The 12,386-nt window shown below is 41.1% G+C and overlaps 1 protein-coding gene and 1 long non-coding RNA gene across 3 annotated transcripts in view; one reads left to right on the forward strand and one right to left on the reverse strand.

The window, feature by feature from the left end:
- The window catches only part of LAMA3 (laminin subunit alpha 3), a 268,808-nt gene that overhangs the window by 198,759 nt on the left and 57,663 nt on the right, over positions 1 to 12,386 (forward strand). For both annotated transcript variants that reach the window (XM_063597229.1, XM_024926324.4), the window contains 5 exons: positions 3,311 to 3,417; positions 7,593 to 7,643; positions 8,202 to 8,353; positions 12,036 to 12,146; positions 12,252 to 12,363. In XM_063597229.1, coding sequence (XP_063453299.1) covers positions 3,311 to 3,417; positions 7,593 to 7,643; positions 8,202 to 8,353; positions 12,036 to 12,146; positions 12,252 to 12,363 — 533 coding nt within the window. The remainder of the gene's footprint in view (positions 1 to 3,310; positions 3,418 to 7,592; positions 7,644 to 8,201; positions 8,354 to 12,035; positions 12,147 to 12,251; positions 12,364 to 12,386) is intronic.
- Positions 1 to 12,386, reverse strand: part of LOC117976862 (uncharacterized) — a 63,440-nt gene that overhangs the window by 6,292 nt on the left and 44,762 nt on the right. The gene's annotated exons all lie outside the window — the stretch shown is intronic.

Raw genomic sequence — 12,386 nt, forward strand, 5'->3', positions numbered from 1 at the left:
TCAACCAGATTTCGAGTAAGGCATAACCACCCTAGACTGGGGTTATCTGAAATGTTTATGGATAAGGTAGGACTTTGTAGGTCCAAGGGGTGACTAGAACCCAGTGGAGCCAGAAGATGGAAGTGGGGGGCAGGTTAGGTTGGGGCAGCAAGGCAGAAAAGCCCAAGGGGCTGGAAGACACTTGCCATGTGTAGGAGGTGGGGACTGCCTTAGACTGGGGACACTGAGCAGCAGCTAAGGAGCCCAATTCTATGGCAAAAGATGGTAATGGAAGGTTCTTCTGTTTTCCATTTTCCATTTCAGCAAAAGGAGCATTTCTCACACTTGCCTTAGACTTATTCAGTTATTCTTTCAATGAAAAATGTATGGAGGTCCTAGTATATATATGTCTGGCACAGTGCTAAGTACTGGAGGCACATTAACAAACAGCACAGACAGTGTCCTCAAGGGCTTTCCAGTCCAGTGGTGGACAGACATCAAAACATGCTATTAAAATAGCGAGAGATGGGAGAACTGGGCTAAGTTGAGCTGCAATTAGGAGGTATATCCAACCAGCGAGAAGGGAAGGATGTGGGGAGTGGGAAAGGATTCTAGGCTCTGAGGTTTAAAAGCCACAGGGGACCAACACCTGGGAGAGGCGTCCTAATTTCATCCTCTTTATGGCTCTTCACAAACAATGAAGCATTAAACAGCAACAGGCTCAGTGAGACATCCATTTGGCAGGCAAAATTTTTAATTAACAGTACTTCTCTCAGCTGATGTTTGTTATATCTGATGTCTCAAGAAAACAAGCTATTATTTCTTTAAAAAAATTTTTGAAGCTTTTTCATGGATAAATGCCATTTTATGTCAACATTTTTCATTTGTTAGACACAGCACCCAGACATCATTCCTGGCACTAGTGATTAACTACACAATGATAAACACAAGGACAGTCAAGGGTGAAAAGCAGGAATATAGATTATGCAGGAGACTAGCTGGATAGAAGCCAGAGTGGCCAGCTGTGGGGAGGGTTTCGCAAAGGCTTTCCAGCCCATGCATGCTCTTACCCCTCTTCTCCCTCAGACACACAGGGCCACACATGACAAGCCTATTTTCTGCTCTTTATTTGTTGTACCAATGTCATTCGTGAAATCAGGAGGTTTTACTTCAGTCCTTTGTGTTTAGCCACTGCCATAAATTGAGAATAAGAGAACCAGTTATTTCTTGTAACCAGTAAGTAATGCTTTGCAAGAGTAAGGAAGAAGTAGAATCGAACTTTCTGAATATTTCTGTGATTTAAATATAAGCTACTTTGTAATTATGCATCTATTACATGGGAAGTTTAGATGTAGGTAAGAAAGACATCAAAAATAAAGTATTCTAGAACACAGAGCTTCTGCATAACATGATCTGTTAGGTAGAATACCAAGCCAGTCACAAAGTAAAGCCCTATTATTAGTATATGACCACCCTGCTTAGTAGACTTAAATAGGCCACCTCAGCCTAGTTACCTTCTGGATTATTGGGGGATACATGGGCCTTCTGCTTTCTTGTAATAATTTCAAATGATGCCAATTAGAAGATGAATATTTTGTCATGTCTTATTACGATAGCTACCCTTCATTGTCTGTTATGTGCAGATATTACGCTAGATTCTTTATTACATTATCTCATATTCACTGAGCAAAATAGGTATTATTAGTCCACTCACTTATTCATTCAACAAATGAATGAATATGTGCCAGGTGACCGTAGGGATATATCAGTGAGCAAAACAGCCCAAAACTCCACATCTTCATGGAGCTTATATTTTCATGGGGGCTGTGGGGGGGACCGGTAAAGAAACTGAAGCACAGAGGGTTACAGCAACAGCCCAAGATCACACTCGTAAGTAGTGGAGATAGGAGTCCAGCCAGATCTTACTGATCCTTTACATTATATCAACAGTGTATCCATGGTAATACATTGGTGAAGTATATTGGAAGTACATGGTAACGTGTATTGGAATTGCCCAATTTTTTTTGATGCAGTGCTTAAATTTGGGGAAATGAGGTAAATACCATATTCCCTTGAGTCTATCAAGTCAATTCATGATAAGATACCACACATCAGTTTAATGACAATTTGGGGGTGACTGGATGGGGAGTGGAACTTTGTTAATGGAAATATTGTAATTGACATCCCAACTCCAGGAGCATGAATATGTGCTTATTTGACTTTAAAAAAAAAAAAATCAAAGAATCAAGGAAATGTGATCTTTAAACTTGTGAACCAGTAATGAGTTCTCATTACTATACTATCTAGAATAAAAAAGGCTCAGGGCCAAAGGTAGCAGCTGTAACTGCTCTCAGTTGTTTAAGAGTCATTATATACAGCATGGCAGCAATTAGAGCAAATATGAATTATGCAGACTTGACATAGTGCAGGCCAGGTGCAGTGGTTCATGCCTGTAATCCCAGCACTTTAGATACTGAGGCAGGAGGATCACTTGAGCCCAGGAGTTCAAGACCAGCCTGGGCAACATAGCAAGACCTTATCTCTGCTAAATATTAAAAAATTAGCCAGGCCTGGTGGCATGCACCTGTAGTTCCAGTTTTTTGGGAGGCTGAGGCAGAAGGATTGCTTGAGCCCAGAAGTTCAAGACCAGTCTGGGCAATATAGCAAGACCTCATCTCTACTAAAAATTAAAAAATTAGCCAGGAATGGTGGCATGCACCTGTGGTCTGAGTTTCTTGGGAGGCTGAGACAGAAGGATTGCTTGAGTGCAGAAGTTCGAGGTTGCAGTGAGCTGTGATTGTGCCATTGTACTCCAGCCTGGAGAACAGAGTAAGACAGTCAAGAAAGAAAAGAAAGAAAGAAAAGAGAGAAAGAAAGAAAGAAAGAAAGAAAAAGGAAAGGAAAGGAAAAAAGAAAAGAAGAGAAGAGGAAGGGAAGGGAGGAGGGAGGGGGGAGGGAGAAAGGAAGGAAGGAAGGGAAGGAGGAAGGGAGGGAGGAAGGGAGGGAGGAAGGGAGGAAGGAAGGAAGAAAGGAAGGAAAGGAAGGGAAGGAAGGAAAGGAAGGAAGAAATAATGCAATAGGAAATATTAAGAAACTCCTCCCTCATTCAAAAAATTGGAAATTATATGGATCTTACTTCAGATTTATTTCTGTGAGACAATTCAAGGGGTAAATACCTCTGTATTGAGAAATATTCATTCTTGCAGATCTATGTCGGTCTTCTGCCCATTGGGTTACAATATCCCAAACAGAGAGCTAGAGATTGAGAAAATTGGTTGGGATAAATGATGAGTTATTTGGGTGTTTCTCCTCCTCTCTATATTTTGTGTAGGTGTGCACCGGGATATTTCGGGAATCCCCAGAAATTCGGAGGTAGCTGCCAACCATGCAGTTGTAACAGCAATGGCCAGCTGGGCAGCTGTCATCCCCTGACTGGAGGTAAGGCCGACCCACACCCCTGCTAACTTGCATTTATAAAGCTGGTATAGCTTAACAGCCTAAGAACCCAAGCACACATCTTCAGGATGCATAATACACAATTCCAGCCAGCAAGCTGTCCCCAGGATGCATAATACACAATTCCAGCCAGCAAGCTGTCCCTTGTTTTGACAAACCTGGGAATGCTTAGATAGTATTTTCAGCTTTGGTGAATAACCTGTTTCAATGCACTTTTTTTTTTTTTTAAAGTGAATTGTTTTTAAAACTTACCTAATTATAACCAAAATAACTTCAGATCCTACTTTGGTGATTTTGCTGAGATCTCCCTTTGATATTGTAGGGTTATTGTCTCATCAGCTTTCCCGTGTGTGTCTGAAGAAATTGAAATACTCTTTATCTTACAGCAGTACATGTTCTGGGATGTGGGTGGGTAATTGGGGTGGATTTTATACACCAAGAAAAAGATAATTAGCAGGAGTTAGTATGGTTTATTAGGAGCAACTTGGAACAAAAAGGAAGACTATCCTCTTCCTTCTTTGACAGAATATTAATAGGATTAATCAGGAAAATGCTATTGATGTAGTGTGACACCAAACACTTAGATAAAATCTTTCATCTTATATTTATGGACAAGTTGAAGAACTAAACCCTGGATATGTGGATTCCAGCTGGTCAAGTGACTATCCCCAAAGGAATGCAGAGTAAATGGATTAATGCCAGTCTAGAATGGGGTATTTATTGTCATGCCTCAGGACTTCATCCTTGGCTCCACATTTTTTATTTGGATGGAAATATAGAAAGCATGCCTACCCATTTATCAGATGACACGAAGTTGGGAAGAACAGTAAAGGGACCAAGGGAAAACTTCCCCTTCACCTACAGAAGGTTTACAGAAAATCAGTGGACAAAAGGCAGATTAATAGGAGAAAAGGCGTACACAATTTTATTTTAATGTGTGTAACACAGGAGAATCACAGGACAATGATTACCCAATAACCCAGTGGGGCACAGATGCTTATGTACCCTTCTTCTTAGGGGAAAGAGAGATGCGGAAATGTGGATGATTTTAAGGGGAATGGTAAATGATTTTTAGGCTGACTCAGTGGACTCAGAGAACATATAGTGAGGCCTGGGACAAAATCTTTTGGGCCCACAGAACAGACAATGATTTGTGACAAGAGTCTGTCCAGGTGTGTTGACAGACTTCAATCTTTCTCCCTGAAATATGAGTTAAATTAATGAAAACTCATGGAGGAAACCAGAAGTAGTTTGTTTTCATTTTTGGCAAGTCTGAATGTTGGGAAGATAAGTGGGTATCAGAGTAAAGTTTTTTCCGGCATCTGCTGGTCTCCAAGGGCCTTCAATTTAAAATAATCAGCCCACCAGGGTGCCATATTTTGGGGTGAAATTCCCTGGTCTTCTCCAATAGTAAGTGCCTCCCATGACATTAAGAATTCAGAAGGGCCTCAACAGTCTGGAATGATGGGCCAATTCAACCAGACAAAATGATGTTAAGGATAAAGGTGTGGTCCTGCAGTTGAGTGGAAAAAATAAATAAACCTTTAGCTATATGATAAGTGGTAACTGGCTTAGTAGCAGGAGGTGTAAAAAAGCTTAAGGTTGTCATCAGCAGTCAGTGCAGGGTAGGTTAGAGTGTGGTGTGGCCCCTAAGATAGCTCGTACTGTTTTCACTGAGTTCCATTGTCTAAAGCCGGGGTCCATGGCACACTGCTCATGCAAGTCCTCACGTGAGAGTTAGTTACATCTTTAGAAGACAATAGAAGAGCTATAGTTGTTCAGAAAGAGAGTAAGACTCTGAAGGGATGTGGAACTGTGTCACACGAGGAAGGATTGACCAGGGCAGTGAAAGGAAGAGCTGGAAAGGACATGTTTGTTAGGCTGGCGTGTGGAAAAGGGTTGGTCTTGTTCTCTGAGACATAAGGGACAGAACTTAGAGCAAAGAGTAGAAGCAAGAGGAAGCTCTATTTTAAATGATTCTAAGGAAGAAGTGTCTAATGCTTAAAGATGAAACAGATTGCTTTAAAAGGAGGCAATTTCTCCTGTCACTGGAGGTATTCAAGAAGCTTCAACATCACGCACAGCTTACTCACCAGACTAATGCCTCTGCAACCCTCATTTCCCCCACGCCAGTAACAAAAATCAGCAACATGAAATGAGGATAGTAACTATTTGTTCCCAAAATGGAAGAAAATGCTTATGTATGAGACTTGCTTATTCCTGTTAGAGTTTTGTTGTTGTTGTTTTTTATTCTTTTTTTTTTCTTCAACTAATAAGGGACACATTCCGTGGTGGTCAAAATGCAAGCTTGTTAGGAAAATTCCACTAATAAATCAATCATCCAGAGAAGCCTAGTCCCCCATAAACTATTCAGGCTGCTGTTGAAGATTGTCAAGGAAACAAGACCATGCTTGCTGGCCAGAAGCCATTTACAGGCTAACTGAGGAAATAGAAGTATCACAATATATACATATAAGAGCAAATGGCCGGGCATGGTGGCTCATGCCTGTAATCCCAGCACTTTGGGAGGCTGAGGTGGGTGGATCACCTGAGGTCAGGAGTTTGAGACCAGCCTGGCCAACATGGGGAAACCCCGTCTCTACTAAAAATACAAAAATTAGCTGGGTGTGGTGGCAGATGCCTGTAATCTCAGCTACTCGGGAGGCTGAGGCAGGAGAATCGCTTGAACCCAGGAGGCAGAGGTTGCAGTGAGCTGAGATAGCACCACTGCACTCCAGCTTGGGCGACAAGAGCGAAACTCTGTCTCAAAAAAAAAAAAAAAAGCAAGTAAGGCTTTTTTTAAAAAGGAACCCATGATTATATATAATAAATTAAAATGTATATAAATATTTATAAAGGGAACATTGTCTTTGAGTGGCAGGATCAAGGATGATGCTTTTATCTCATTTTTCTGACTTCCCCATATTTTCCATAATTAATTTATATTATTTTTTACAATTAAAAGTAAATGTGGTTTAAAATGTCTGTATATACACACAAAGTGTGGAATATTATTGGCTGGTGAGAATAACAGATATGAAAGCCTCTTGTAGCTTGTCCAGGAAAATGTTAAGCATAGAGTTTTGCTGTTGTGAAGGTAGATAGTTTGTTCAGGGGGAAGTGAGAGGACATGTCAATGTCAGAATGCATGGCATGGGGAAAACAGTACACGTGGAAGGGGTCAAGAATGCCCAGGGTTGACCAGCAGGCTTTACTGTAGCTGAGAACCTCAAAACTCAGCTTATCCAGCCCGGCCAATATGGTGAAACCCCGTCTCTACTAAAAATACAAAAATTAGCCAGGCATGGTGGTGCGTGCCTGTAGTCCCAGCTACTTGGGAGGCTGAGGCAGGAGAATCGGTTGAATCTGGGAGGCAGAGATTGCAGTGAGCTGACATCGCACCACTGCAGTCCAACCTGGGTGAGAGAGTGAGACTCCCCCCTCCCCACCAGCCAAAAAAAACAAAAACAAAAACTCAGCTTATATGTGCTGTAGTTGGTGGTGTGGGCCCACTGACGTTGTATGCCCATCACTATCACCACATCTGTCACACTGTTTTGTAACTTGTCTGCCCCCGTGTTTCATGGGACTGTTAAGTCACAGAGCAGCAGGGATTTTGTCTTGATATCTTTGTATTTCCAGCAGCTAGCATGGGGCTCTGTCACACTGTAAATGCTCAAAGGTGCTCAGTGAATGTTTGCACAATGTTCTTGAATGATGCCAGAAGCAGCATGAACATACAAGAGGCTCTCCAATGAAGAAAGCCCTAATGCGAATGATCGAGACATTTGATTTGATAAGAAAACATGGCCCTTTATAGAGTTGACCTTTGTAGTGAAGGAATTGAATATATAACAGGGAGGCCACAAAAGCAGTTCCTGCAGCGAGCCTGCTGGGAGATGAGAAGGCTTCCTGGGCACTGGCATGGGTGAGGGAGGGAAAAGGAAGAGCTAGCGATGCTGGGTAGTTGGGTGTCTATTAGGTTGGTGCAAAAGTAATTGTGGGTTTTGCCATTACTTAAAATGGTGAAAACCACAATTACTTTTGCACCAAACTAATAAAACTTTGCAAAACTAGCTTTTCTGAAAACCAAGTTAAAGAGCAGATGAAAAGTAAGTTTAATAACTATGTCTTCTTTGGTTATTTTCTGATTTTAGACTGCATAAACCAAGAACCCAAAGATAGCAGCCCTGCAGAAGAATGTGATGGTGAGAAAAGAAAGCCCCTCCTCCTCCTTTCCAAGTTGTGGGGTTTGGTTTAAGATATGTGAGCACCATGCTGGGTCATGCAGTTTCCAGTCTGGGAAAGTAAGGGTGGGAGGAGGTGGAAGGACTACTTAGGGTCAAATCAGCTTCTCTCTGTATGACCTTCAGCAGGGGAGCCTGCTTCTCCAAGCCTCAGTTTCATCATTTGCTAAGTTAACATGATAACTAGACCTACCTTATAGGGATATTAGGGAAATGCTTGTAAATGTCTTATCACAATGCCTGGTAAATTGCAAGCATCCCATAGATGAAGGCTATTATTATTTTCCTTATGTGTAAAGTAAGCAACCAGTTGCATGGAATCTCCATTTCTAAAATGCTCCCTGTGCACAGGGCTCTCCCTTTTTCAGAATCCACATCCATCCCGGAGAAGGCCAGGGCTGTGGTTGTCACCCGTGATGATCTGCGTGCATGCCAACTGGGCTGCATAGCACTTGTGGTCTTTTCGCAGTCCCACGGCTCCCCCCACAGCACATTTGCCTTTGATTGTGGCCCCTACAGATTGTGACAGCTGTGTGATGACCCTCCTGAACGACCTGGCCACCATGGGCGAGCAGCTCCGCCTGGTCAAGTCTCAGCTGCAGGGCCTGAGTGCCAGCGCAGGGCTTCTGGAGCAGATGAGGCACATGGAGACCCAGGCCAAGGACCTGAGGGTAAATCCCCTGCGGCCGAGAGTAGACACGTGGGGAGGAGATGCTGCGGGAGTGGATTCTCCATAAGCAGGAAGGGAAAGGTTGACTCCTGGAAAGGCTCAGGGGTTGTCCTCCTTCCTCTGATCCAAATGAAGATAAGAGTTTTCCTGGTGGAAAATCATTTTTGTGAACACACAAAACTAGCACATCTGGGTGAACAATACTTACTGAACATTTCCAGGTGAGTTTTTCTCATCGAGCCTTTATTTCAGTATCTTGCATTCAGAAGACTCAAACACAGGTTTGTGTTAAATTGGTATTAACTCTTCTTTAAATGTTGGATAGAATTTTTCCAGTGAGGCCATGTGAGCCTGGAATTTTCTTTGTTGGAAGTTGTGGTTTTTGAAAATAAGCCATGAATTTAATTTTCAAAGAATAGGTATGAGACTACAGTATTTGGGCTATGTGTTTCTTCTTGAGTGATACTTGGTCATTTGCACCTTTCAAATAATATGTCAATTTCATCTAAATTACCAAATATATTGACATAAAATTGTTCATAATGTTCCCTTATTATCCTTTATACATCTGCAAAGTCTATAAAGATGCCTTCTTATTCATTTTCTGATAATGATAATTTATGACTTATCTCTTTCTCTTATTTTGGCTAGAGTATTACCAATGTTGTTGATCCTTTTATTTCATTGATTTTATCCATTGTTTTTCTATTTTCAATTTCATTGATTTCTGTTCTTATCTTTTTTTTTTCCTTCCTTGTGCTTGCTTTGGGTGAAACTTCCTATTCATTTTCTGGTTTCCTAAGCTTATTTTACTGATTCAAAATCTTTCTTGATTCTAACGTAGGCATATAATCCTATCAGTTTTATCACTAAGCACTGCTTTAGCTGTATCCCACACACCTTGCAATGTTATGTTTTCGTTCTCATTCAGTTCAATGGATTTTCTGATTTTCCTTGTGACGTATCTGTAACCCATGTGTTATTTAGAAATGTGTTGACCAGGCATGGTGGCTCATGCCTGTAATCCCAGCGCTTTGGGAGGCCGAGGCGGGTAGATCACTTGAGCCCAGGACTTGGAGACCAGCCTGGCCAACATGGTGAAACTCCAACTCTACTAAAAATACAAAAATTAGCCAGGCATGATGGCACATGCCTGTAGTCCCAGCTACTTGGGAGGCTGAGGCAGGAGAATCACTTGAACCCCAGAGGCAGAGGTTGCAGTGAGCTGAGATGGTGCCACTGCACTCCAGCCTGGGTGACACAGCGAGACTCCATCTCAAAAAACAAAAGCAAAAACAAAAAACAAAAACAAAAAAGAAATGTGTTGTTTAATATCCAAATTGGGGGATTTTCCAGATAACTTTGTGTTACTGGTTTCTAATTTAACTCTTTCATGGTCAGAGAACACGCTTTCCATGATTTCAATCCTTTTAAATGTGTTGAGGTTTGTTTCATTGCTCAGAATGTGGTTCATTTGGGTGAATGCTGTATGTATACTTAGATGGAATGTGGCTGAGAGGGTATCCTAAGAAGTAATAGAACCTATTTCCCTGAGGGGAAATAGGGGATGCTGTGCCCATGAATGGGGGCTAAAAAGCAGCCTGGAAGCTGCCCAATGCTCATCGTTGGGTGATGGCCATATGAGAGCCTAGCAAAGCTTACAGGGGCAGGACAAATCTACAGACCTGGATCTATGCTGGAATGTTACATACTCTCAACGCCACTATGGTATATAAATCCTAAACTGCCAAAGTAAGACCTGGTCCTAGACCGTGGGTTGGAGGTTCGAGTAGGGGTGGTGATAAGCATAAGAGCACTAGACAGGGCCCAGAGAGCACAAAGAAAGGGGAACTCCCACCCAGAATGAGCCTGCAAACATTGTTAGCAGAGAAGTAATAAGAAAGACACCCAACAGAAGCAACAGTCAAGAGATGAGTTCACTTCGGATAAAATGAAAACAATAGGACAATCTGAAAATGACTTTGCAGAATGACACCCAATAGAAGGAACAAGAAATTAGGAAATTTGAGGGGGAAACCTCCAGAAATCAAACAAGAAGAGGTAGATAGGAAAAGACCCAACTGAAAATCATGGAAATGAAAAAATACACTCATTGAAGTAAAAGAATTCAGTAGATGAGATCAGCTCTAGTCTAGACACAGTGAACAAGGCTTTGGGGAAAGTTTAATAAGTACTTTTGGGTTGAGGGCTGATTCTAGTGACTATAGCTGAGTATATATAGCAAAAGATTATTCTAGAAAAATGACTCTTTCCTATCCTTTTGGATAACTTTATTCCAAGGTTTATAGGCTTAATATGGAGAAGAGGAGGGAGAAGCATTTATGTCTTGAGGGGAAAAAAAAGGAAGCCACTGGCTTGCTTGGATTTCATCAACATGGCCCTGCAGCCTTCACCATTCTGCACACACGCTGTTTGCCACACCCTGTGCTAAGGGCTTTACTCAAGTCTCACAACCTCCTCATGAGGAACCTAGTGTTGTTCTCATTAAACAGGCATGGAGAAGCTGAGCAACTTGCCTAAAATCATGGTGGTTCTGGAAGAATTCAGATCAAGATCAAATTCTAAAGACCATGCTTTACCCACTCCACTTCTTATCCAGGTGTTCTGCTGACAATCTATATAATGACTTGCCTCCCTTTCCCCAAAGTAAAGTTAAAATAGAACTATCTTCTTGCCGTATCACACAAACATGCGAAAATTAAGAAAGATTACGTATAAGAAGGGAAGTAACATTTTTGAATGCTCATATGTACATGACATTTTACAATACATTAGCTCGCTTATCACCAAAACCAACCCTGCAGCTAAATACGATAATCCCCAATTTACTAATGGAAGAGCAAGGCTTAGTGAGGCTCATCTATCATGTGGCAGACTAAGGGTTTGGACCTAGGCTTTATTTAAAGCCTGTATTCTTTTACCCAACACTGGTTCTGACATACATATTGAGGTAATAATATCATTTTTTCCTATAAACTTTTTCAATATATTAATACTTTTTCCAAAAAATTGAAAATAATCACCATTCTAGATATTATGTGCAGTAGTGTCTAAGGGTCTAAGAGTAATGAGGCAATTTAGCCTAAAAAAAGGGCAAGGGACCCGGATTATGGTCCTGAAGCAATCACCGATGAGCTATACAACCGTGGACAAGTCACCCGACTTCTTCGGGCTTCCATTTTCTCAGTTGCAATATGAGGCTGTTCAGCTACAAGAGCTCTGAGTTCCCTGTGGTTCTGTTGGACGAGATTCTTTGAATAGATTCTTAATGGTTCCTTCATTCAAGTAGCCATATGCACTGCTTTTAGTGTTGTCAGGTTAACTGCAGGTTTTAAAAAACTGTATTTATTATAGAATCTGGAAATTAATTAATCAGGTAAGTAGTATCACCCTCATTTCTATAAGGTTAGGTCATTAATTCAAGTGAAGTAGCTCTTATCTCTTCACATTTGTCACATTTGCTACTTTATTTTAGAGCCATATCACAATGTACATCAGAAAATAGATTCCTTATGTAACCTATTTCCAAGAACCACATTTGTGTGTGTGTGGAACTGACAATGGTCTTGCCAAATGATTCTTCATTTATAACCCTGTTGACCAGGTTGATAGGACTTAGTCTTTATACTGTAAAGTGACATTCATTTGTGTTTTGTTTCCAGAATCAGTTGCTCAACTACCATTCTGCCATTTCAAATCATGGATCAAAAATAGAAGGCCTGGAAAGAGAACTGACTGATTTGAATCAAGAATTTGAGACTTTGCAAGAAAAGGTAATGTGTTAGGTCCATTTAACTTTGGGGTTTTTTTGCTTTCAAAGTATTTTTATTTTTCCTCATTGACTTAATTTGCTGCTAATCAATTTATTTTTCATATAGGCTCAAGTAAATTCCAGAAAAGCACAAACATTAAACAACAATGTTAATCGGGCAACACAAAGCGCAAAAGAACTGGATGTGAAGATTAAAAATGTCATCCGGAATGTGCACAGTAAGAAGAGTTATTAAGCCCAA

This window comes from Pan paniscus, chromosome 17 (genome assembly GCF_029289425.2).
Source record: "Pan paniscus chromosome 17, NHGRI_mPanPan1-v2.0_pri, whole genome shotgun sequence".
Taxonomy (NCBI): Eukaryota; Metazoa; Chordata; class Mammalia; order Primates; family Hominidae; genus Pan; species Pan paniscus.